At 39.9% G+C, this 27,600-nt stretch overlaps 1 protein-coding gene across 3 annotated transcripts in view; it reads left to right on the top strand.

Annotated features, from left to right (window-relative positions):
* ryk (receptor like tyrosine kinase) overlaps nt 1–27,600 on the top strand; it is a 51,872-nt gene that overhangs the window by 1,570 nt on the left and 22,702 nt on the right. Inside the window, exons 2-8 of one of the 3 annotated variants that reach the window (XM_005919746.3) lie at nt 16,305–16,426; nt 16,521–16,620; nt 16,737–16,868; nt 19,037–19,096; nt 19,714–19,855; nt 20,722–20,822; nt 24,076–24,159. In XM_005919746.3, coding sequence (XP_005919808.1) covers nt 16,305–16,426; nt 16,521–16,620; nt 16,737–16,868; nt 19,037–19,096; nt 19,714–19,855; nt 20,722–20,822; nt 24,076–24,159 — 741 coding nt within the window. The remainder of the gene's footprint in view (nt 1–16,304; nt 16,427–16,520; nt 16,621–16,736; nt 16,869–19,036; nt 19,097–19,713; nt 19,856–20,721; nt 20,823–24,075; nt 24,160–27,600) is intronic. The other 2 variants (XM_005919747.3, XM_005919748.3) reach the window with 2 other exon arrangements.

Raw genomic sequence — 27,600 nt, forward strand, 5'->3', positions numbered from 1 at the left:
TTTGTTGTTGTTGTGGTTGGTCAGTTTATAAGGTTGTGTCTCATGATTGTTATGATGTTGCTGATTAGGATTAAATGTACAGTGGCATTAGAACATCAGCAGAATAATCGGAAGTGCTGGTTGTCATCTCATGACTGTGCTGCTGTTGGTGCAAGCCATCAGTGTTATGTTGGTCTAACACTGTCTGAATGTTTAAAATCTTAGTGACAAGGTGAAGCCAGCCTGTGAATCGGTCCTAAGTTGTTAATGGAGGGTTTGCTTTAGAAGTGTTGAACGTGCACTTTGAAACCAGCCATTTACCATGTGCACAGGCTAATGAAGGGGTAGAAGTGTTTGTATGTAATGTCCCTGTGGAGGGAGTAATCCCGTGTTGCAGCTCCTGCTAACTGACGTCTTCCTTTCGATAACGAGTCATCTTATAGTGGCATCAGCAGAATTATGTTGTTTCTGTTGGGGAATCTTTTGGGAAGTACCTCCAGCTGCATCCAGCTTTTTTTAACAGGACCGTGTGCTGGTAAACCTCCCCGTGTATGGGCCTAATTTATAGCAGGGACTTTTGGGATGTGGTGTTAAATCATTTGTTTGAGAATGACCAGCACTGTTGTTTGATTAGTTATTGAACAAGTGTTTTTTTTGTGAGGTTACGTGTATTTACCGCATCACCAGGGATTAGCAGATTTAAAAACAAAAAAAATTACAATACCCTTGAGATATTTAAGGAAGTTAAATAGGATTTGATGGGGAAAATACCCATTTAGTTTTCTTTTTCCATAGTTTTTGAGCCCTTAAGTCTTCAAGTACAGGAGATAGTCACATGAAGTCGTCAGGGCTGTTCTTCTACATCACTATGTGAATGTCTCCTGTACTTTGAATCTACAGGGGCTCCGAAAGGGTGAAGTAGTAATGTAAATTAAAAAAAAAAAACTTGTAATTTTTAACCTTGATGTACTTGGAGGCTTTGTAACACATGAATTCAAATATTCACTAGAAAAAGTTGCATTTCCTGCGAAAATGCAGTGTGAATGCCTTGTAGTGTAATCTGAAAACGGCAGAAGAAGGAGAACCTGTTGAAAAAACACTGTGTAGAAGCTGAACTCTTTGCTGAAAATGGCTCTATTTGAAAGGGTATACTAAGCAGTGTTAAGAAAGCAGATTACATGCAAGCAGGGAAGATGTGCGGCAACTGTCACATGTAGGATTCGAACCATTGCCACCGGATCTCACGGCGGCTGCTCATTCCACTGAGCCAAACCAGTTCTGGTCTCAAGCAGAAGAAGCTAAATTGTGCTGAAAATGCTGAATGTTCAGCAAAAAACAGACAAAGAACCTCTAAATTGTCCTGAAAAGAGGTGAAAAAGCTGAAAATTGTGCTAAAAAGAGGTGAATCAGCAGAACCCGGCCTAATATTTGAAAAAGTATAGAAGTTATGAGCACCAAAAGATACAGCACGCTTCAGCAGAAAGAGCAGAACAGTTTAAAGTTTGAAAATCGGCTGAAAACTGGGGGACTAGTTAACCAGCAAAGGTCAGAGCAACTAGAATAATAATAACTAGAAAAAGTTGCATTTCCTGCGAAAATGCAGTGTGAATGCCTCATATTGGAATCTGCTGAAAACAACTGAAAAAGCAGAATTATCTGCTGAAACAGGTGTAGAAGCGGAAGTGCTTGCTGAAGATGGCTGTATATGAAAGGGTACACTGAAGAGTGTCAAGAAAGCAGAGCGGAGGCAAGCGGGAAGATGTGTGGAAACCGTCACACGTAGGATTCGAACCTTTGCCAGCGGGTTGAGGCATTCACACATTAATATCATGGTAAAAGTTTCTGTGTGTAAATTTAATATCCTAAACTTAATGTCCAAAAAATATTTGCTGATTTTGAGGGGTCAGGGACTTTTTCCAGATGTAATTTTATATGGAGTGACTGTGCCGTGTATAATTGCAGGAAATGTAACGAGAATTTCCTAAATTTTCAAAGAAAGGACTGTAGTCTCCCTGCCAAAATTATGCCCCCACCATTTCCCAAATTGAGCCCTTGTGTCCTCATGCCACATGCATTCAGTATTTCATTGCCTGCAGCCTTGACTTGTTAACTGCCCCGGCACCAATGTACCACCCTTTGTGCTTTCTCTCTCCTCTCTGACTGGTGTTGGATCGTTGGCTGACTCTGTCCCTTTGGGTTCCCCTTGTTCTCCATCACGTTACAGTTAATCTTCTGCTGCCAGACCAGGGCCTCTCTTGCGGTTTGCCTGAAACCTCATCTGGTTGTACGGCGAAATCTCTTAATGTTTGACAACTATGTCTGCGGCGCTAAAAGTATGTGTGGACAGAATCTTCCATGATGCAGCAGTAACTGCAGGAATTAAACTTGCTTGAGAGTTGAGTTGCCCGGTGTCAGCATCGTAATGTAGACAGCCTGCCGGAGAGTCTGACTGCAGTTTACTTTTGGTTTTAATCAGGTCTCTGTATTTTGTAAGATGTCAAACACATTTATGAAAGCAGATTTATAACATGCATCTACAAAAAAATTTAATTTCATAGGTCATAGTGGGGATAATTCAGTTTCTGCAGTTTTTTAAGACTTCGAATAATTCTATCAGGCATTGTCAGCGCTAAGTTGCACTCCTTAAGGTAGCATTATCCACCTACCCATAATGCACATTTTGGGGAGTTTCTTTCCTACTTCCAAGTATGATGTTGGGCTTTACCAGCAGGAGAGTCTCATCCATATTTACTCATGAGTTGTTTAGCATTCTGACCAAAAGTTGCTGCATATCAGCCAAAAAGCTAAAGGTTTATTCAGTCATAACATAATCTCCTCTTTTTACTTTTCAGCTGTGTCATCATGAGGAAAGCCAGTGACTATGCTGTGTCTAAATGTGACATAGTAAAAGTGCAGGTTAATGTGTCTTCAATAGGTTAGTTTGACTCTGAACTGACATTGAAACATAAGTCACAAACCAGTTGATGAGCAACCGTCATTTTATGCAAGGTACAGTAAGTTCATGTGTTTTATTATTCATTGCTGAATCAGTGCTGTCCCCTTATTCACTATAAGAATGCTTTGAGAGCAAGCTGTTGCATAAATAAGACTATCTACATCAATCAGGTTGAGTGGAAACAATGCAGCTTTTACATTTTAGTTAACACCATATGGAAACACCTTTGAAACCCCCAAAGTGGGGGTATTCAGAAGTGCACTTTACCAGCCTTGTGTGCAGGAACATGTCCGTGACTTCAGCTAGAGGGGGCTTTAATCTCCTAAAATAGTTTTCACTACCACAACAGGAAAAGCTTGTATTTAATATAAAGTAAAGCTCTGAACCTGAGGTATGTGCTTGGCCATGTAATTAATGTGTTATTCACACAGCCACTCTGTGTACAGTTACACTGTTAACTGGCCTGTGAGTCAACACATAAGACTCTTTTCTTGGGAATCTTTGGGACAGATCAGAGTAGGAAAAGCAGGTGTAAGTAATGAAATTGGCTGGCCTGTTTTTCAGCATTGTTGCAGGTTGTTGCATTATTTCAACAAACAGAGGGCAACTCATTAAGTTTCAGGCACACTTTGAGTTGTATAGAAATCTATGGGAAAATAGACTCTTGCTTCATGACATCAGTAAACACATTCCTGGTGAGTTTATTGCCTAATTGGCTAGCTTCAAGTCTTGCTTGTGGGAAGGCTGCTTGGTATTTGTGGCCATTGAACCAAGCAAACTGTTGGCAAAGGGAACAGAATTTAGAATTTTTTTTGGGAAACCCTGCATTTAACATCACTTAGGCAGGTAAATGATCAAGGATGTAGTTGTGTCATCTGCATAACAGCTGACACAAGTTATCAACATTCAACTTCACACTCTGCTTCTGAATATGTTTCTATTGCAGGTCTGTCTTAGTCGCAAATGTAGGTGACACATTTGCATTTACATTATGAGATTGTTGCGGTACAGAGCCATGTATTAAATGAAGCTTCAAAGCAAAGAATTTGTGTCAGATTTTTATCACTGAATTATTCAACGTATTCAATGAATCATTGCTGCCCTAAAGTTGACCTTGAAGGGCTTGGCTAATGTAAACCATATTTTAATGTTATGTTAACATGACCCCAGTCTACACCCCCCAACAAAGTATTATCAGAATTTATTCAAAGTTTTTCGAGCTATCAGCAGCAAACACTACCAAAATCATTAACTTTTTGGTAAAGGTAATAAAAGTGGACCAAATGTAGAGCCTTGAGGAACACCACAATTAAAAATGGGGAGCAGAGGAGCTATATTATATATATAACCACAGAAAAGTTTCCATTAGAGAGGTGAAGGTGGAGAGTAGAGCTCAGCATTGTAGATTGTGTAGGAGAATAGTGTTTGACTATGTCAGAGGCAGCATTGAAAAAGCATTGAGAAGTTGTTGTTATAATAATAAAATGTAATATAACCATTTAATGTAGTGTTGGAGTGGTGTGTGCGCTCATAGATGATGGACTGTCTGTTTTATTCTGATAACTCTACCAAACAGTCTGACTCTCAGGGGGCTGGTAAAGAACCGGAAAACTCTCTGCATGGATGACAGACGGGCAGCATCCCTGATTGATTTTGCATATGATAAATGAGTAGAGAACTGTCTGCCTCAAGAATCCACATGCATTCCTACCCTCAGCTCCCATATCAGCTCTTTCTCCAGGCCCACATCCTTGGTCTGAATTGTGTTGCAGCTGTGCAGGTCAGATTAAATTACTGAAGCAGTGCTCGAGCCCCAGGATCAGTTTAAAAGACGAGCCAACTCTTTTTACAAAACGTTACACTCCTCCTGATATGAAGGAGCGCAATGAACTTCCATGAAGGTTGAACCCATAGTTTGTTAATCACATCTGTAAGAAATTACATTTAAGTAGGGAAAGAGTTGGGTCAGTTAAGTAACAACAGATCTTATTCAGAGGAAAAGGAAAGAGCGGAGTGTCTGTTAATCAAGTTATTCTGTTGTCCATAAAACATCAAAAACCGAAACAGGCCATCACTTTCTTACATCAAATATAAGGATGGGAATCAAGAAATAGTTCCATTTGGAATTCTAAGCTAAACATTTATACTTTAAGGCAAAACTTTACTGCTAAAACTTTAACTCACCACCACTTACCAAATGTGAATGTTTACTATAACAGCCTGTTAGATCTTCCATTTTAGAGGCTTTTCAGAAACCTCTTAAAACCACCGTGACCGTTATTGTTCGTTTGGTTTTCACACAGACGCTGCATCACATTGGCCACCTTGGACTGCATTCATGCGGCCCGTGACCCGAGCTGTGACACTGGTTTTACAGGCCTCAATGGCTTTCTTTGTGTCTTTCTCTCTTTCCTGTCATGTTGACCATCCATGCGATTATTTAAAACATGAAGCAAAAATAAGTTTTCTGTACATTCATTTACTGTCACCTATAATAACAACCTCACTGAGCCTATTTTTCCAGGGTACGATCCCCAGTGGGTTAAATCTGTAACACAGAAGATTTTTCTTGGTGGAAAAGCTGCATACAAGATCCTTGTTGTCTAATCTTTGCTCTGTATTAGTGCAATGCTTTTCCAGAGCTCTACAAGTCAAGCAAAACCTTTGCTTCCTCAGACCCCAGCTAAAAATTAGAATTGTGCAGACAAAATGAGCCGTTTTCCTATTAAAATTGTTTTGAAATACTTTTGGGTAAAATGAAATATCGTGATAGAATATGGGTGAAATGCGCATGCACAGTGCCTTTGTTTTCATTCGCACATGGCGGAAAAAGCATGGTGGCGACGGAGAATGAGAAGTGAAAGCGGATTGTTGAATGAAACGGATGAACCAGAATTGGTTTGTAAAAATAGTGCAACTTCACTGGTGTGGAACTGGTTTGGCTTTCGTCCATCAGATACACACCAAAGCACAATTTTTGGTCTAGTTTTGGAATAGTTTTATTATTAATAATAGATTGCATTTATGTAGCGCTTTTCGAGACCCTCAAAGCACTTTACAATTCCACTATTCATTCACTCTCACATTCACACACTGGTAGAGGCAAGCTACAGTTGTAGCCACTGACTGACAGAAGCGAGGCTCGCACCATCGGCCCCTCTGGCCAACACCAGTAGGCGGTAGGTGAAGTGTCTTCTTGCCCAAGGACACAACGACCAAGACAGACAGAGCAGGGGATCGAACCGGTTACAAGATGAGCTTCCCAACCCCCTGAACCACGGTCGTCCTTAAAGGGCCCTTAATAACTACTACTAATAACTACAATATAAATATATCTAATGGCGGGGAAAATTTTTTTTTTTTTTTAAAGACAAATAAGTGAAATAATGTTTGACATTCTAAGATGTATGAATTATGTTTATTATTGAAACACGTGCTATCATAGTTTGGCTGCTCGATAACGCAAGGCAATTTACAACTACATCGTGTATTACATGACTGTATTATTTTGGACATGTTGAATTACTGCTTTGCTGGTAGGTTCACTCTCTGCTGTAGCATGTACAGCACATACACGAACAGCATAAACATCTTAAGGATTCAAAAATCTTAATAAAACTGAAGATGTCTATGATGGGCTGATCAGGCAAGTCTGTGTTATCTTACTTAGTGTTCAATGCAATATATTTTACTTTATAACTTCTTTATTCGTCAGCTTTATCGCTGGTGGGAGGAGCTGGAAAAGATGCTTTTCTTCACATTTAAGCTTGTTGATCAGATGGTTTGAAGGACTGTCACTGGGTTTTTACCTCTGAAGGATTTGATTATGATCACAGTAATGAGTGCCGTTGTTGTCAACTCTGGAAACCCATTTTCTGTTTTAGGGTGCTGTGGCACCAATGCATTGTTTGCTATGTGTCATAGAGATGCAGTCAGTAAGCGTCAAATAGTCTGAACAGTACGTTATGATGAACTGAGGTGCTGTTTCAAGGCCCAGTTTAAGATGAGGATTATTTTGGACTGCGAGTCAAGCAAAGCTACTCTAGTAAAGCTCGAGGAAAAAAAGATGGAGTGAAGATAAATTCAGAAAGACAAATGGAAAGAGAAAGATGCTAACGCCAGAGACGCAGAGGATGAACTGTCAATCATATCAAGGAATATTTTCAAATGTGACTCATTCAAAGATACTCTTAGACTGCAAGAATCTAAGAGCAGCTGAGACGAATAATTTTATTTTAGTAGTCTAACATTAAACATAAAAAGCTGGAAATGAGCATAATAGGTTTCCTTCAAAACATATAGATCCTTTCCTTTGCATGTCGTTGTTCCTTCCAAGGGGAAAACTTCTAGCTGTGTAGTCATGTTTTTCAGTCTCGCAGTCAGGCGAGTAGGTCAGAGTTGAGTGTAAATCCTCCAAAAATGACAAATAAAGCCAGATCTTTTTCAACATGCAAGCTAAGGAGTAAAACTCTACGTCCAGGTCGGGTAACAGGCTTTCCTCCCCTCCTCCAAAGACCTGAAAGACAAAGCCCGGGCTTTGAAAAAGAGCCTGTGAACAGTGAGGAGTGATTGGCAGCAGTATTCATTTCCTTCATGCCACTCTCCAAGGATCCCGTAGCTGAATAGAGGAGCCCCTGCCTTCACATCTTTTGTCTGAAAATCTCTGCACTCAGAAGAAGTTCTGCAAGGCATCAACACGTTTTAGAAGATGGTTGCCCTCCTGTTGAAATCGGAAATATACTGTCATGTTTTCTTTCAGTATTGTAGGGTTATTTAATTTGACTTGAGAAATGTTAGGAGCAGGAGAAGCTTAAATCAGATGGAGCCTTTTCATCTTTGTGCTGTCATAAAATAGGTGATATGCTGTGTTAGGGGAATGCACCTCCCTACATCTGACCTCGTGCTCACAACCTAGCCTTTCAAAGGCTGCTGTACAGTCGTGACCAAAAGTTTTGCCAGTGGCCTCACTGCTAAAACTAAAGTTTTATTTATTTGCCAATAAGTTTTTCGATATGTGTGAAATCCTTGTGATTGTTGTTCAATAAATCACAAAAACGTGTAAAAAAACAAACTTTGTGCCACTGCCAAAACCTTTGGCCACAACTGCACACACAAAGCCAAATATAGATGAGTAGGTGTGAGATGAGAGGCCTCTTAAATGACCCTTTATTCAGGATGAAATGAAACTGCTGATCATTTTCTCAGTGAACTGGTTGATATTTGTTGAGTAAACGAATGAGTCCCTTTTGAGCAAAAAGTAACCATGAATGAGGAGCCTTTTAATAGGACAGTCTTCCCCAGATTCCTCTCCCTGCCTTCATTCGCGTCTGCCCTCGGGCTGCTCCAAGGAAGAAAAGAAAGAAACTGATGTACAGCCTCTTTGAAGTGAGTGAAAGAAAGCCACAAAGATGGTGACTTAATGCGAGTTTTTCTTCTGGCTTTAAGGAACCCTGAAGTTCATCTAGTGCTGTTGTTTGCAGGCCATCTGTAAAAGCTCAGCAGTGCTCTTCGTTCGGGAAGTTCGGTCATGCTAAATTCACATCATTAAGGGGGATTCAGTTTTTTATTCCTAAACTTGGATGCTAAAACTCCTTTTTAGTTACTGGATGTAAAGAAACTTCTAAAAGTGGTTTTCTGCAGAGAAAAGCGACTAAAATGTTTCCAGGGAAAGAGATGATGATGTGTTTTCAAGAAAGAAGATCGATCCCAGTTTAGTTCAGTTTTAACACACGTTTACAGAAAATATGCAAAAGTAAGGGTAAAGTAATGTTTCCGTGAGTGTGAACAAAATAATCAGAAGACAAAAAAATAAAACTAAATTAAAGAAAAAGTTTTAATGTATTCATTTTGACTTTTTCCTTTCTTATAAATCAAGCCCATAAATCAAATCCCGTTACAGCAATGCACTGTAAGAGCTGAGATGACTAACATCTTCGAGGAGGAAGTAAAAACCACAAGGTTCGTGTATTTTGAACCAATGGAATGATCATCAGTTGAATTCGGCTGCTTTTGTCTCTGGATCAGCAGTTTGGTGTCTGTTTCAGCTTTCTTTCACTGCATGATGTGCACGTCTCCTGAGGCACGAGACCGCTGTCGCCTGGTGTTCCTTTTTTTTGCCCCCAGCAGGCATCACACAGTGGATGCAGACCACCAGGGACAAGCAGTTACTAGAAAAAATGAAAAGATGCCCAGTGTGGAGGTCTTTGGTTGCTCTGACGTTTGTCTTGGTTTTCAGTAATCTGACCCATAAACAGGACTGACTTCACAGCGCTGTTGTAAAGTCTCATCCTGCCCTTCTGCTTGATCTGCATATATTTCCAGATAGTGTAGCCTGCAGAAAAAGCTGTTTTTAATTTTATCAGGGGGTTAAAGACCCTTGATTTTTTATTTTATTTTACAGTGACATAGAGACCCTGATTTAACAACTAGAAAATTGCGAGCTTCCTAGCTACTTCACAGGCCTAACAAATGTATCACTCGCGCAGCCCAGGAACTGGACTTGGCTTCATTTTCCTGTTCTTGTATTTTCCATAGTACGTATGTGCTCCTAGCGTTATCTTTCCAGTCATCTCCTGAGACTGTAAACGACTGTCCCAGCCTGGCCTACATATGATGCACTTAAGCTTCCCACCCCTCAGACCCCTGTACCGCAGCGCATTTATGGGACAAACTGGATAGAACGAACTTGATTGCCTGTTGAATCTAACTGTGAGCTAGATGGCATGTCAGGTGACTGCCCGTGGAGAATTGGTAGCTCAGCGCCTCATATTAGAGCCAATGTTATCAAAGCAAAAAAAGCTGGTTATTTGTTTGTTTGATCCAAGCTAAAATTAAACCCTGCCCTACATTACAATTATATACGTCTTTTTCAGTTAGAAAATAATTTAATAATCTCTTTTTTGGGGGTGAGGGACTTTGGCTGTGGCGTATACTGATTTAAAAAAAAAAAAAAAACACCAACTGAGCCATAGTGTGTTGTCATGCAGGTTATTAATAAATCCTACAAAGCTGTAATGGCGCCAATGGAATTTTGCATATTAAAACACTACAAGAAAGCTGTCATTTAGAACTCTTCTTTTAATGATTTAAAATATGTGCATGATGCTATATTGTGGAGTCATGATTATCCGGTTCTTCTAATATTTGTTCTTGCATACTGTTTTTCTGCGCTAATGTGCTTTTTTTGTGGTCTAGGCAAACTGCTACACAAACATATTCACGTCATTCAGTTGGAGGGGATTTCTAAACTTAGTCTTATTTTAGATGTTACTGCAACAGGCTTCCTGTACCTGCAGCAAAATACCTTTATTCAGACATTATTACCAGTGGAATAGATTTGAAGATTTTGCAGTTGCTTATTGCAACTTCTGGGATATATGCTGCTTTAACTTGAACCTCAACTCAGCTAGCTTTACCTTATTTCCAGTCACACTTGAAAATCAGGCCTTTTCGTTGAGTAGCTCCACTGCGGCTCTGATGTCTTTACCCCCCGCCTCCTTCCTGTGTCTGTGGATTTGTTTAGAGTTTCCAGTTGATAGGGTTTCACGTGTGCCCTCATTTTCTCCTTCTTTGGCTTGTGTGGCCACTATCTTTCCAGAGAGAAGCTGTAAGGAGTGTTTATCTCCTGAGCACTCAGGGATGGAGGCTTTGGGAGGTACAAGAGGGTCTTTGTTATATCTGCCCTGGACTTTGCCACCTGGCCACTACCACCTTTTGTTCTCCTTTTTCAAAGTCTGCAATGTGATCCACAGCTCGCAGAGGAGTGTTGACTTAAAATGTAGTGACACTCTGCTAAGCTGAATTTCATATTACTGGCTTATTGCTTTGTTTTATAACTGTGTAGATACTGTGCTGTGTATGAAATGAAATGGTTTCACTTTTGATATGAAGGTTTCAAAAATCTTTCTTTCAGCACATTATTCATTATTATGGGGTATTTTATTATTTTTCCCCCCCTTTGTCATTAGTTACCCTGTTCCAGTGGGAAAGCTCCCTACTACAGTAGCTTTGCATGAAACAAAGTTGCTTTGCATGATTCACAGTTCATAATTACATTAGGAAATATTCCAAAAGACTCTTGAAATAAAAACATTGAGGGGAGGTCCAATTTATTGACTCCATTTAGTAGATGTGAGACGTAGCAATCACTGATTGGCTACAGACTCGTTTTTGAAAATGGACATTACTCAAGTGGACATTAGAGGAACTGAAGTTTTTGGCACTTCAGTTATTCAGGTCTGAACCACTAAGAAAAATGTAGGAAGGGGGATGAGAGTGAGTAAGCCCCTCTCCTCTGTCATGGTTAGAATCAGGGTTGTTGTGCCCTTAAGGAAAGTCCTCATATTGTGGTGAACAGCAGAGGACTGATTGTACTGAGCTGCTCTGAGGTGTAGTGTGTCAGTGTGGTGCTCTGTGTGGTTTTATACATCATCTCATGTGGCTTTTATAGGGATTTGAACATATGTATGTTCTTTCTTTTTACATTACTAGTGTCAGACTAGGACGGCGTCCTCAAATGTTCACCAAATCTTTATTCTGAACAGCTTCTTCATGCTATTCATTTTTGTGGTGCATCTCGTTTCTCCTAGATATATAAATCATGCATACTGTATGTTTTTGTTTTTTTTGTTTTTTTACTGACTCAGAATGGACCTTTGTTACATGGCATCCGTCAGAACTTCATTGGTGTGGTCAGAAAGATCATTCCATACTATTCACTAAGATGAGATATACTTGAGATCTATCCCAGAAGTTGGAAAATTCCTGTTGTAGCAGGCAAAACATTAAAGACTACATATAGAAAACTATATACCAGCTTAAACAGAGTAGAGAAATGGCTAAGTACTTTTTTTCCAGTTAACTTGAAGAAATAAGTACAAAAATCAAGTACGAAAGAAAAGCATTTAGAAACTTGAGTATAATACAAGCCTAAAATTAAAATACAAATACAATAAAATTACATATAAAACACTGATTAAGTGTTTCTGTGACTTACTAAAGTAGCATATTTGGATTCTTTCCTTTCCTTTCAAGCTATGCTGTGTTTCATCAAATTCACGGTATTATTGAGGACCAGGAATATGAAGCCTAAACGTCTGGGATGAGGACTAACTGAAGAACTGGACATCTGTGCTAGTTATACACTTATTCAGGCAACCTCTTATCCCGGCTTTCTAAATAAATGACCACACTGAGCTGCACCAATCACGTGTGGTGCACAATGAGGCAAACGTTATTTTTCATTAATTATATTTGGCTTAATTTGTAGTTAACCACCACAAACCTCCGTAAATCATTATTATGTATAATTAATTTAAATATTCTCCTCCCAAACTTTGCACTCTGAAAGGGAAACTCCTACAAATAAGGCCAGCTCCTAAAATTACAGTGTCTGTACATTTTAGTTGCAAATTATTAATAATATGGCTCCTTGGTAAATCCTGACAGTAGTTCTTCAATGCCAGCTGGCCCTAGTGTTGGTGAATCTGGCCTCAGTAGATTCACTGACTGATCATTGGCGAGGCACATGTGTATGTTGGGAGCATTGCTGGTAATTCTTACCCTCCGTCCTTTTGCGAGCCAAGTGACTAAAAGTGAATGTATGGTTTTATGTCACCGATCCACCATGCTACTATCAGGGCTTAGCAAAGAAGCTTTTGTACAAACACTTCAGCTTTGAAAAGCACTTTAAATGATTTGAGCTGAAGCCTTATTCTTGTTATTACTATAACTTTATTATCTTCGGCTAAACTAGTTTTGAATCCATTTTTCCACAGAGCAGGGGCTGTGGATTATTTCCACGGTGTCTTACAGTGAAGTGGAGGGAATCTCTAGGATGGAAAGAATGTTAGGAAGGAAAGCAACCAGAAAGAGCAAGCGATTACAACGATCAGCTCTCTGAAAGCAGTGTAATGGTTGAATTACCGAGACATGATTTAAGGGATCTGAACTTTAAAAGAATTTCCATACAATAATACTTCATAATAATATGTTTGTACTTGTTTCTTTGTTACTTAGACACTGGTTACCTCACGGATCTCTGCAAGTTGGGTCATGCACTGCTTTCGTGTCGTTTACTTTGCCGCTGTGCCAGTATATTGGTAGTAATTTCATGCATGAATTTTTTTTAATGAATTCTTCAGATACTTCCATACGAACAGACAAAACACCCACTGTATTAAATCATCTGCTGTTAGGAGCACTGTTAAGTTTATTGACCGGGGCACTGCATTAATTGTGCATCCTAGTCATATGATTATGCAAAAATTAATGTACGGCTGCAAAAAATTATTCTAGTTTTATATTGCTCAAGTGCTTGGCCTGATAACTGTGGGTTTCTTTATAGATGGGACAAGAAATGTGGCATCGGTGGTGAAATGCTGACGACAAACTGCTTAAATGCTGCAGTGAAACAGAAAAATTGTGCGGGAAATGCCAACAACACGCTCTCAAGTGTCATGCTGGAGAAGTCTGAGTTAGCATCAGAGCTGGTGGCATCTCTAGTTGTTTGATGTGCAAGGCACACCACTAATCAAAAAGGAGTCCTTTTTACAGACACATCTCCTGGTAATACTGTTTTTCATTCCAGAGAGCTGAGTATTTAAGTCAGGGATTAAAGTGCAGTGCATGGTTCAACTTCCTCCACCTCAGGAACCACTTATTCCCCATCCTCAGTCTGTGTACACTTACAGGCTGCTGCTGCTGCCACCGCCTCCGATTCCTGTTTTGAAATTCTGGCATTTTGGGTGGAAAGTGCTGTGAGAAACTTGAGCCACTCTCGTCCTCTTGGAGCCTTTATGCCTGGCTGCATAATTTAATTGGTATAAGAGATGTGTGTGGCCTCATGTTGAGACAAGGGGGGCACACAAAGTTGAGCACGAGTAAGGTAATTATTCCTGTTGAGAGGTGCCAAAAGTACAGACATTCTGTACTCAAGTAGAAGTACAGTTACTAGTGTTTAAAAATACTCCAGTAAAAGTTGAAAAGTTGAACTTCTTTACTCAAGTAAAGGTGAAAAAGTACAAAAGTAGTTCCTCAAAGAACATCTCTACCACCTATTTTTATGCAAAGCTAACTAAACCTTGTCCCACATTAATGTAATAAAGAAATTATATTAGTAGATAGGAATACAAACTTTATGTTAGTCTGATATTCAGTTCTAATAAACGTACTAAGCTTGAATCAGGTAAGTAGAACATGAGCAGAGAAAAAAAAAGGAAAATAAAAAATAGCTCTATTTTCTCTTGCCTACATTGTAGAGGTTGTCTTTGCCTCTAAACAGGTGGTGGTGGTGGTGGTGGGGGGACCCTAAAATCACCTGTAGTGGCTCAGAGTGGGAAAAGAATCACAACTTACAATAATTTCTGTTGAGAGCTGCAGTAGATTTTCTTAGTTTACAGGCTGTGGTAAGGTGACCTGCTGCTCTTTGTGGGTGTACACAATTGAATTCAACCAGATGTGAGCAGATGTTTCATGAGTTGTCCTGGCTGATTTCCATCCTCTACACTGACAGTATGTTTATGCTGGGGGTCTTTTTCTAGATGGTACAAGGTTCTTACAAGAGTGGATTTCAGTGAATGAATCTCAGCATCACCAGCTTAACTTCAGATTCAGCTCTGCTATTCTTAATGTACCTAACTCTGACCATGAAACCACGGACACTATGCACACAATGTTCTTTAGTTTAAATCCATCACAGTACAGCAAACTAACCTGTTTGCCCTAAAAAAAAAAATCAGTCCCTTTATGCTTGCTAGTCTTCTGTAGGGCTACCTACATGCTGAAGTACTGAGATAGCAACTTATGGACACCTGCAGTCGTTCCGGTGTTGTGTCAAAAAACAACACTGGCCCACTCTAACCTCTGAGTATGACACACGCTTGTACCCGTTTGATCTCGTTTTAGTCGACATTTCCTGGTGATTAATACACAAAAAGGAGTGCCTTTCATGTGTTACTGTTTAGGCTCAAGTCTGCTTGATGTTGGTGGCCTGCAGTGATGAAATAACTCCCTTCAGTTCCGACAAACCAAAAGTAACAAGCCTGTTTTAAGCTTGTAAGAAGTAGAAAGTACAGAAATCAAAAAAAAAAAAAGTAGTGTGTAAAAGTAAAAAGTTGTCAGACGAAAAAACTCAAGTACAGATACCTGAAAATTCTACAGTAATCGAGTATTTCTGCTTTGTTTCTTCCCACCGCTGTTCCTGTTTGGGCTGTGTGCTCAAATCAGCATGCAGTTCTGAAGCTGCTGGAAAAGCAGAAAACTGATTTCTGATTGTGAGCTGGTGTCGATCCAGGTGCAAAGTTTGAGCATGTCCCCTCAGAATCAGTTCTTTTTTTTTTTTTAAAACACAACTTTAATTTAAGGAAGTTATGCATGCATTTTACTTTGAAGTTATCAAAATTTAAAATTACAAGCTAGTCGAGACAAAAAACATTTACTGTGAACATTCCCTAGTCTGCCTTTCAGCACACCCCTTTTCTTTCCATGCAAGTCAAATCCCCCTTTTTTGATTTAAGCATCCAAAGTCTTAGTTTCTGAATTTTACCTTTTCACATGCTAAAAATGTGATCAACAGAAAAAGAGAGAGCAGCTGTCTTGTTCTTTGGACTCGTTAGAAACTTTACGTAACCCTCGTCGCCTCTGTTTTTAATTGAGCCGGTGTAAGAACGCCCTATGACGGGTGCTCTGAGACACCCAGGGGTACTGTGGGAGCCTGGGTGCATTCTTCACTTCTCTTTAAACTAGATATTCACAGACTGATAGACCCTTCTCTGCCAGACAGACTCTTTCAAGGAGTGATAGCACTGCCTTGGGCACTGGTTGGGGGATTTCACCAGCATACATTACACTTTTTGATGGAGTAAAAAAAGAAAAAGAAAAAAAGCTTCTTTAAAGGCTTGAATTCGTTAAAATAAAAGGGGAAGAAACAGCACAGAGTACCAGCCTGCTGAGCTTTCTGTGAATGGTTGCACAGATTGTGAGTGTCGGGTTTAGTTTCCTAGATTGGAAATTATGCTGATATTTTTGGACGCTGTCTGACTTAAACCTTTTGAACTTTTTCACATGACCATTAAGTGTTATTAAGTGCTAACAGCGCAATGATGTTGCAATGTTTAGTCCATCTCTCTTTACTGAGGAGAAGCCTGCTAGTGCGGCTAGCAGTGTGACTGGATATTTAACCGTATACGAGACTTGCTCTGAATGAGGAAATGTGTTATAAAAGGTCTTTTATGTCCCGTGATCTCAATAATTTCTTCAGAATAGAGGTGTTTGTTAAGTGATGTCAGTCCACAGAGTTTAAGGGCTCAATCATCTCCTGCACTGGATGAGGTTCTCACCGAAGTAAAATCTGTTCCTTCTTCTCACACAGGCCTCGACGCAGAGCTGTACTACGTGCGACACGATGTGGTGAACCATTACGCACTTTCCTTCAACATGTCTGTCCCCACTGAGACCAACAGCCTCTACTTCACATGGTACTCCAAGACAAAGGTGAGACCGAGCCGAGCATGTTCTCGGCACACAGGTCATCTGATCACTCGTGTGAGGGAAATATTAACATTTCTTCTCCGTTCCTCGTTTAAAGGTTGACTACCGGCTTTCATTCAGCGTGGAGAACCCTGTAGCCCTGAACCCGCCATGGTGCAACATCTCCCTTCAGGGGGAAGTGCCCCGTGTTCCCTCTGGTCTGTCAAATATTCACCTTTAATTTTTAAAGAAAAGTTCTGAAAATCCTGAAGCTATGATGGAGTTTTTATGTGTGTGTAATATTTCTGTTTTTGTGTGCGTGTTTCCTCCGCAGTCTTCAGAGTGGACATCTTATGTTCGGGCAAAGTAGATGAAGAGGCATTTTTAACAATGCAGCTGAATCTGACCATCCATGCCAACAACTACACAGTGCTCAACTTCAAGAGGAGGAAAATGTGCTATAAGAGTAAGAATCTGTTCATGTACACAAATGTGAGGTTTAAAAACTCTCTCAGCTCTGAAAATTTAATGTGAAAAGCTCCTTATGAAAATAAGTTGGATCACAAATGGGTGCAAAGTTTTGAGCTGTTCCATGTACTTAGAGGGCTTTTAACAAGGAAAATCTTAATAGTATGAAAAGACATTTTTAGCTTTATTAATTATGAAGCTCAAAACACAGTAATAGCTTTGTAGTGAAATCTGATGGCATCTGACAATTTTCAGTAACATTGGAAAGCAAAATTGTAAATTTAAATTTTAAATCTGATTAAAATAAAATAAAACGGGGTAACTGGAGAACTGCTCGGGGGGGGGGACTGGAAGAACTATGACCAGTCAAATGTTATTAAAAACATCCAGGGCCACTCAAGGTAACATGTAACAAATGACTTCTGTTTCTGTGCGCTATAGATGATAAAAATTGAACCATCGCGTATCAGGCTGCACCTTCTTCAGGAGCTTTAAAGAACCCAGCAAAGCAATTAATCCTCTTTTATTCTCGCCATTGTCAGCCTGTAAACAGTAGTACTTGGTATGCTTTCGGTGTCATTTCAGCTAGTCACGCACATCACGATTTTTCGTTTTTGTAACCTGACACGGTTGGTTGCAGGTTACCTCACAAGCTTTACAAATATTCATTCAGATGTCAAAATGGACTGTAGACACTGACTGGTCTGTGGTAACATCACAGCCCGTGTGAAACACAACCAGTGAAGTGACCACAACACCTTCTGGCCTCTAGGGGCAATGGTGAAATATGCATATCCCTTCTAAGGCCATCAGACAGGAACCATAAATTAGAAAGACATCTCACAGCTCACAGCAGTTTAAAAACACTCTTTCCTTACCAAGGATTGTGTAAATGCAGGGGGATAAAAAAAAAAAATTAATAAGAAAGAGACATAAAAACATAACAGCAGGGCAGACACACTCGAGCAGCATTGATTTAGATTAAGAAAGACTACAGATGCACCAGGGTCCTAGATCTCTCTTCATGTTACCTTATGTATTTAAAGGCAGTTTACCAGGCGGCCATTAACCCTTTAAAGGTCATATCAATAAATGTCACCCTTCTAATTTCATTAAATAAATAAATAAAAATCTGTCATATTGCTGGTTCCCCTACATTATTAACCAAACGTTAAAGTAACAGTAGGTAGATGTGCCGGTTCTTGTGTTCCTTGTTTGCTGCTATTTTCAAACTGCCTGAAGATAATTACATGTGGCCCAGAGGCTTCTTGCCATATGCCCCCATGGAAACAAATTTATTCCCGTCTTATTTTAAGCAGGAGTCGAATTGGTAGCATGAACAGATTCTTTGTGTGCCTGAGTTGCAGTCATTCCTCCCTGTCGCTGCCTGCAGTGACACGGGAGAGGGCTGAAAATGTTTGTCCGTGTTTGCTGATTTATGATCGCAACTTGTTGTCAAAATAAGTTAACTGCTCAACTTTTCAAGGGTTTCATCATCACCCTCTAAACAAGACCAAACTAACAGAGTGAAGAGTTTGTGTTTTGCGTTCTTCTGTTTGAAGCAGAGCTTTTTGTTTAATGTTGAGATAAATGAGTTGCTTTTGGGCTTTATAATAAATTGCACCAAAGATTTAGGAAAAAGAAAATCCCCGTCGTGTAGTAGAGACATGCTCTTTAATTTTTTTTAAATTTAAACCGCATTTTCTGTGTTGCTGTCATGTTGTATGGATAAATTACTTGTAACGCTCAGCTGTTATGCATCACTGCATCACATTCACACATCACATCATAGTCTGTTGGTTGTGGATGGAACTTGTTTTTGAGAAGAAGTTTAAATTTCATTTCATGTTTTTAGGGGAAAAAGTGTTTACAAGCGTGATAGTGTATACAGGTGAACCAGTGAGAAGAAAAGTTGGTTTAAATCACCAGAAGAAATATGGAGAAAAGCAAAAAACACTTTGCTAAAGTGCTCATACCAGCCTTAAAATGAATTAATAATCATCAGGAGCATGGGTTTATAAAGAAAGGCTGAAATAAGAGGTTACGCCAAGCCTATGTTAATAAAGCTGAGTCCGAGCTAGAAGTTAGCATCATTTGAATATATTTTGATAATTTGATGTTAAATGAAGTTTATGTATTTCTCTCCCTTTCCCCCTCCCCAAACAGGAATCGATTCTGAAAAGATCCCCATTCCTCTCAACAATAACTCTGTCCCTCGGCCTGACTGTAAGTAAACTTTCCACCTTGTCCCCCTCTTCCTGCTGCGTGTATTGTTCACAGGTGGCATCAGCCTAGTGAGACAGATGTTAAATCACTATGATGTCAGCTGTATAGGAGTCTTCAGTAGTCTGTCTTCGTTAGGAAAAAAGAAAATGAATTGAGGGCTAAAGAGAAGGATTCATTGTGCTATTGAAGACCACTGTCAGCTCCCACCCACCCCTCAGAGTTGGAGTGGTTGTTCTCATCTATTCAGACTTGTGTGAGCCTCCTTGAAGCAAAGCACCATTAGTGGGTCGTCTCCCTTCTGCTTGGGTAGGCCCGAGGAGCCCGGGGCCCTCGGAGGCTTTTAGAGAGGTGATGAGAACAGCTCTCAGATGCTGGACCCCGGGCACAGTCACTGCTTTTCCAGGTCTCCATTAACTCTTGAGTGGAGCCCGAGGTGCTCTCATACTTTCTTTTCCATGTATGCCTTTTTTTTTTTTTAATACTGTGGCCATCATATCATATTTTTGCATCATGCGATTATGGAATTTCTTATGCTGTAATCTCCCCCCTTTTCCTTTGTCTTTTTTAGAGCGGCTTGTTTGTCTGATTCTTAATTTGTGTCATTTTTGTGTCATCAGTAGATGGTGTTACCGCTCCCACCACCTCCACCCAGGTGTTCTATATAAGCGTGAGTGTCTGCTGCATTGTCATCTTCCTCGTGGCCATCATTCTGGCCATCCTGCACCTGCACAGCATGAAGAGAGTGGAGATGGAGGACAGGTATGGTTCTTTTGCTTGTTCTGCTTCCAAAGAAATCTTACACCCTGATGCATGAGTGACGTCTTAAGAGCAGCACTTCTTCCTGTAATCTCCACTTCAGATGAAGCTTGCACAGGTTATCAATGTAAAATTAGATCAGCACATTCAGAAAGGTTTGCCATCGGGACAGTCAGAAATTTTAAAAAGCTAACACACTTATCATTTTAGACATTTTTAAATTCAATTCTGAATTTAAAATCATTCTCCTCCCAAACAAAATCTTTAATAAAAGGGCCACGTCATATCTTAAAGACCTCATAGTACCATATTGTCCCAATAGAGCATTTAACCTAAACAGACTGCAGGTTTTCAGGGGCCTCTTCTGTGGAATCAGCTCCCAGTTTGGATTCAGGAGACGGACACCTTCTCTACTTTCTACTTTACTGAGTTATACTACAATAGGCTTGTGTGGATGTTTCACATAATGCACTGAACATCTTCTCCTCACTCTCTGTGTGTTTATACACCACTACTGAATTTAATCAGTAGTAATTATTAGTATTTATTATTAAACTCTCCCATAATGTGTCTTTTGTCCTGTCTTCCTCCTCCTCACCCTCATTAACCACAGCAGATGGCTGCCCCTTCCTGATCCTGGTTCTGCTGCAGGTGTCTTCCTGTTAAAAGGGAGTTTTTCTTTCTCAATGTCACCAAATAGGGTCTTACGCTATAAAGCACCTTGAGCCATGTGACTGTCAATTAAAACTATGACCTGACTGACTGAAAGAAAATGACTATCCTGTGCTTTAGGGAGGATGTTTATCAAGGACTTTTTTTGTTTTGTTTTGTTTTTTTTAACGTATAATATACGACTCTGTGTCTTTCAGTGTGAGTGACAGTGGAAGCTCACAGGGCCTTTCTCAGCCGTCCACCCAGACCACGCAGTACCTGAGGGCTGACACTCCAAACAACGCCGCCCCTGTTACCAGTAAGATTTTACCTCCCCTACACCACACCCTTCAGACTTGTGAATCACAAGATGAAACATCTGTTCAAGTTTCATAAAAAAAACAAGTGATTCAGTTTTCCACACATTTTCTTCTCTTGCTCAGGTATCTCCAACTTGGATGCTTCTCCAAATGCAGTAATTGGCTGTGAATGACTCAGTTAGTTTAACTGGTATCATATGATTGTAATGAAGCAAACAGTTCCTGCAGTAATGCTATCTTCTTTCTTGTTGTTGTTGCTCCTCTCCTTGTGACCTGTTACTGTGGGAATAATGTGTAAATGTCCTCACCATGTGCTTTGTGTCAGACAGCAGTAAGAGGAGAAAAACGGGCCTGTTTTAGTGGTTGGCACATTGTAAACGCAGACGTGGGAAGAGCAGGCCAAGCATCTAGTGTTTTAAAACTTCTGTTTTTCTCCTTTGCTAGAATCAACGCTAGGGCTGTTCGATATAACGATATATATCGGATGACGATATAAAAACGTCTATCGTTTCATTTTATGCTATCGTTTGTTTCGTGGTGTCACAAAATAAATGGCCTGTATTTATATAGCGCTTTACTAGTCCCTAAGGACCCCAAAGCGCTTTACATATCCAGTCATCCACCCATTTACGCACACATTCACACACTGTTTGTGGCAAAATAAACTGTTTGCGGCAATATTTTTTTCATCGTTTTGATGGTCACTGTAGTGGTTATATTAATTTCTTAAACTTCTCTCTTTCTCTTATATTTAATATAACCACACTACGGATGGACAAGCGCCTGTTTTTATCCGTTGTTGGCAACAACGACGGTAAAACCATCGCGTGTCCGCTTGTTTATTTTCCACATAAACCTTTCACAATAAAGCTCAAGATCCTTTTGAGACTTTTCAAAATAAACTGAATCACGTGAAAGGGTAATGAGAGTGTTTATGGATCAGAAGCAAAAAAAAAAGAGCAGTCTGGTGCTAAAAAATAAACCTTAGACTCAAACGTTAGAACAGGCTTTTCCCCGCAGCACGCCGTGTAATAAATACTCACAAAGAAAACGGCGTCCGTTATAACTTATGTCTAAAAATGTATCGTTTCATGCATCGGTTAAAACACTCGACTCCAGCTACATGACGCCCAGCTGGAAACACTTCACGCAAGTCAAGCTGCCTGAGATTCACAGAATTTACAGAAAATATACAATTTTTGTGATTTATATCGTTATCGGGACGATAGATGTCTTATATCGGGATATGAGATTTTGGCCATATCGCACAGCCCTAATCAACTCACATTTCTTCTTATCTCATTCAGATAAAATGATGACATGAGTAGTTTTCAGATTTAAAATAATATGTTCCTAATAGAGATGGACCGATCCGATATTACGTATCGGTATCGGTCCGATACTGACCTAAATTACTGGATCGGATATCGGAGAAAAATAAAAAATGTAATCCGATCCATTAAATATCACGAAAGCACCTCACAAAACTTGCAACACGCCGTAACTCACCTCAGAACGTTAGCACGTCGGAGCAGTATGCATCACGTGATAGAGCGGCTGTGGCATGCGGGACCTGTCGGTGGTCTGGATAGCATGTGGAGCTTCGCTAGCAACCCGGCATTTCATCTCCGACAAAGTTATCCCCGAGAGAAGTAAAGCAAGTGTGTAAGTCCATCTCTGAATGTTTGTAAAGCATTCCTGCGTTAAGCTTAACGAGCGACTGCCTCTCGCTCTCCGGCTGCTACTTCAATCATGAAACTGCTTAACGATCAGCTGATCGGCTTTTCTGTCGCGAGTCCGTGTCTCTTGTTTGCTTTTGGCCCACTTTGCACCAGAAAGAGGAAACCAGCGGCTGAACAACAGCAGCACGTTTAAGCTTGATCAGCTGTTGTTAGAATTTATTTAATATTACTTTCTACTCCAGGATCTTTTTCTACGTAGCTGACGGCTGGTAACTGTGCAGGGGCGGATCTAGCAAAGTTTAGCCAGGGGGGCCGATAGGGCATTAACAGGGAAAAGGGGGCACAAAGACATACTTTTCTTTCTTATTCTCATTTAAAATGTCTAGCTTTTAATAAATAATTATCTGACACCCAAAGTTTTAATTTGATGTAAAATGAATAGAAGTCATTACTGTATATAGTGACTATTAAGTCTAATATATATACCCTAGTAAGCTATAGTACTTTTTCCTTTGGGAAGGTACCATCTGTGCAGTCTGCAATTTTGTTGAAGAAAGATGTTGAATCTATTTAATATTTCTTGAAAAATAATTGATTTCTGTGCATTTTTTTTCACACTGCATCAAATTAAGGTTGATTACGTCGATTAAGCATCATGAGGTGGAGCGTGAGGGGTGGTTCCCTATTTTTTATTTATTTATTTTTGTTGTTGCTGGGAGTTGGAACCCTATTAGTTAGGTTGCTTAATATTTACGCTAAGTACTCTTTAAAATACCAGAATAGGGAGGATGGTGTAGGTTTAAGTTTATTAGATTGATCAGTATTGCTGAACTATGAAATATTTTTTTTTGCATACAGGTATAACAGAATAGCTTTAGTGTAGTTGTTGTTTTAAACTTGAGTATGAACTTATACAAAATGCAGCAAGATATTTAAAAAACAGTTTTGTTGATTAAAAAACACTATATCGGATTCATATCGGTATCGGCAGATATCCAAATTTATGATATCGGTATCGGTATCGGACATAAAAAAGTGGTATCGTGCCATCTCTAGTTCCTAAGATGCATTAAGTACAAAGAAGTCTACAGGTCGTCATCAGATATTACACATAGCACGATATGTTGGTGCAGGGAGGAAGACCTCATGAAATGATGATGTGCCTGTTTCAGTTTGGTGGGAGAAGTGTGCGTTTGAGTACCACAGCTGTACACACGTCTATTTTTTGTCAGTAAATGGTCCATCGCTGCCCTCTTGTGGATTCAACCCTCATCTCAACCCCACTGCCTCTTCTCCTTGTGTGTCTTAAACCTTTGTTGCTAAATGTGATTATCTCAACTGAACTCCCTCCCCTCCCTGTTTAACTCCGCCCCTAGTGGATGAGCGTCCTCACCTAGTGAGCATGCCTGGTTTGATGGATGTTTTGAGCTGAAAGGTTACAGCGAGAGTTACACATCCACTCATTCATTCAGGTCATGTTGTGATTTCGTGTGCTTTCTCCATTAAACCCCTTCTCTCTCACCTTCTCCCACCCGCCACTCCCTCCCTGCCCTTCTCGTCTTGTCTTCAGACAACCACCCTGGTTCTGCACCCATACTCCAGCTTGCTGCCTCCTCCTTCCAAAACCCTGGTGCTCCCCCTCATGAAACCAAAAGTAAGTTTCTGGGAAGTTAATTACCTGCTGTGTATTATAGTTAGGATATTGTGAGCAGCAGGATGAAATCACCTCCCTGTTTTGTTTTGTTTTTTCTTTCTTTCTTTCATTTCAAGTTTTCTATTTGTCTTGGCTGCATGTACAGGTCAAAATCTTAAGCTGTACATCTCACCTGCTTTTTAGTGGCATTCTTTGTCACCATATAAAATCATTATTTACAATAGTTTTGACTCAATAATCAACATCATAATCATTTAGTGTTTTATTCAAGGAAGAATCCTGTAGATCCTCTGGTAGATGGTTTTAGGCTGTGAGGTTGACTTTCTTTGTTTTATAATTTTGTATAATAATTGAATTTATTTGAGTTTTGACTCCCAGTTTAAAGAAATCATAATCAGTCAATATGTAAAAAGAGTCTTCTCCTCCTCTCACCCTTTTTTTCTAAAATTATCTTCTTTAAAATCCAACCATGTTTCTGAAAAAACTTGGATGCAAATTGTTACATTTCCTTTTTATTTACAAATCTAATAAAATCCACATTTTGCTCGCAATAGAACATAGAAATCATATTAAATGTTTAAACTGAGACATTTTACTAGTTCATGACAAATATTAGCTCAGTTTAGATTTGATCGCAGTAACACACCTTTAAAAAAAGTCGGGAGGGAGGAAATGGAAGGCTGGAGAAGTAAGTGGTACTAAAAACAAAAAAACAGCTGGTGAAACATTTCGCTGCCTAACAGGTCAGTAACATAACTGAGTCTAAACAGAGCATCTTAGGCTACGTTCACACTGCAGGCCAAAGCGCATCAAATCCAACTTTTTTGACCCTATGCGACCCATATCTGATCATGGTAGGACAGTTTGAACAGCACAAATCCGATATTTTCAAATCCGACCTAGGTTACTTTGTGGTACTGAATCCGAAACATATCTGATGTTTTAGAAAGCGACTGCTGTTTGAATGGTCATGTCGCATTAAATCCGTCTTTTACGTCACTGTCACAAGACAGATGGCAGTTATCAGCGCTGGAGAAGACAAACGAGAAAGCATGGCGGCCATTGTTAAAGGACGGGCTCTCTTTTTTCTCATTGTCCTTCTTTCGCTAGTTAAATTGTCAAAATTCTGTCGATTACGACTGCTGCAACAACACCTACCAGCTCTGTAGCCGCCATTTTTACTTCCGTAAACAGAGCGCGTTGTGTGTGACGTCTTCTTTTGCGCATGTGGGCCGCTTTGAGGGCTATGAACAGTTCACTCTAGAGTATGTTTGCTGTCACATTTTATTTGTAGTGTGAACAACCAGACAAAAAAAAATTGGATTTGATCAAAAAATTGGAATTGAGCATTAAGACCTGCAGTGTGAACGTAGCCTTAGAGAGGCAGAGTTTCACCAATCTGCAAAAACCTGCAACTACAAATTTTGACTTTGGAATAATATACCTCAATATGAAATTGAGAAGGCTGTGAATATTTCTTCATTATATTCAGTGCATAATGTCATGGAAAGATTCAGAGAATACAGAGAAATGTCTTTGTGCAAAGGAACAAGGCTGACAATGAATATTGGATTCCTGTGATCTGCAAAGAAGTCATCATATAAACATGATGCAGAAATGCACAATTCAGCAAAAATGATGCTGAACCGCATACTGCAGTCTGGGTGCCGCACTGGCTGTCTGTAGTCCAGCTCTTTCACCAGCTGAAAACATTTGGAGCATTGAAGATCAAAGCAGATCCAGGACTGCTGAGCAGCCAGAATCCTCTAAGAATGGAAGGACATTCCTCTCCCAAAAGTCTGGCAGCTGCTCTCCTCAGCACCCAGACATTTACAGACTGTTGTTAAGTCATAAACATGGCCCTGTCCAACTTTTTTAAGACCTGCAACAAATTCGAATTGACGTTTTTCCCTTGAAATGGTACATTTTCTCAGTTTGTAAAGTATGGGTCTGTGAGATTTGTAAGTTTTTATTTCCATTTTCCAGCATGTTTTTTAAAATTTGCATTGTAAAAAAACTAAAAAAAAGAACAGGGTTTTGGCAAATTTGGACTCCTTTCCTTATGGTTAAGAACACTGTGGGATACTTTGATCTAGTATTGGGTTTTCTTGAACTGAAACAAGAACCAAAATGAAATGGATCAGTGAAACTCCTTAAGTCTAAATAAAACACATAAACATAATACGAATTTTAAGTAAAGCACAATAAAATTAAAAATTGCCTGAGAAGTCGGGCTCAGAGTACTAGGATTGATTGTGTGCAGTCCCAACCACGTCTGTTCTCATTTACATTGTTGAGATAACCACTGCTCATAGTTTGACCTGTAGGGGGCAGCATCGCTCTGCACCATGATAGTTTTTGCCACACTGTGACAGTAGAGAAGAGGTGTTTATGGCATATTTCTAAATGTTTTGACATTTAAGATCCTGTTTTCACTTCCTCCACCGGGCTCCTCCTGTGTAGTTTTGGTGGTGAATCAGCCCAAAACCTACACAGGAGGAGGGTGTTAAGGATATCAAGGGAGTCAGGACCACAGAAATGTATTCTGTGGACATGATCATCCTGACTCCATGAGACGAGATCTTGCATGGGGCTCCAGACCGAGGGTGCTTGATGATCGTTTTATATTTTCCTCCATTTTTAAATAATCACACCCTACAGTTATCACCTTCTCACCAAGCTTTTGGCTGACGGTCTGGTAGCGCATTCCAGCGTTGTGCAGGTTTACAGTCCTGACATCCTATGCCAGCATCTTTGGTCTTGCCCGTAGTGGTGAAGAGGCTGGAATGGAAGAAACCTGTTGACACATGTGCTTTATATACACATGGCGAGTTTAGATCAGGGGTCATTGATTCTTGTTGACTCTGGTTCAGATCTTTTTCTTTCTACAGGAAGAGCTCTTTAGTTTCTAACTGCCTCTTTAGCTAGCATTTGTTAACTGTTGTGTTTGTTTATGTGTGTGCGTAATCTATAAGGAACTTTATAACTTCACCTCTCGCCTCTGAAGACCAGCAGTTAATAACAGCGAGTACATGGGGAGCTTATGTAATAGATGTGCTGTAACACAGGACTTTGCATGAAGTCGCTGTGATGCAACATGTGCAGGGTACTGTACATGTGTGGCTTTTTCCTGGAATTGCTGTCATTTCTTTTCTTTGAGTCTACATATTTTAGAAGAAATATGACATTTGTGATCCGAAGCAGAAGCTCCCAGGTTGTTTTTGTGTGCTAATCCAGGTTTAAAAAATGTGTCAGTCATTTGGTAAGAGGTTTGTTTAGATTTGGATTATGTGTGCCTTTTAACCCTCAAGCAACATAGATAAAAAGTGAGTAAAATGACAAAGTGGAATTATTTATGACAGGATTGCTGTGTCTTTCAGTGTGGATGTTGTTTCATCTGCGGTAGAAATGTTCTGTCATTAATTATGATTTTCAGGGGGG

This window comes from Haplochromis burtoni, unplaced genomic scaffold (genome assembly GCF_018398535.1).
Source record: "Haplochromis burtoni strain Fernald_Lab_line unplaced genomic scaffold, NCSU_Asbu1 Contig_13, whole genome shotgun sequence".
NCBI classification, from domain to species: Eukaryota; Metazoa; Chordata; class Actinopteri; order Cichliformes; family Cichlidae; genus Haplochromis; species Haplochromis burtoni.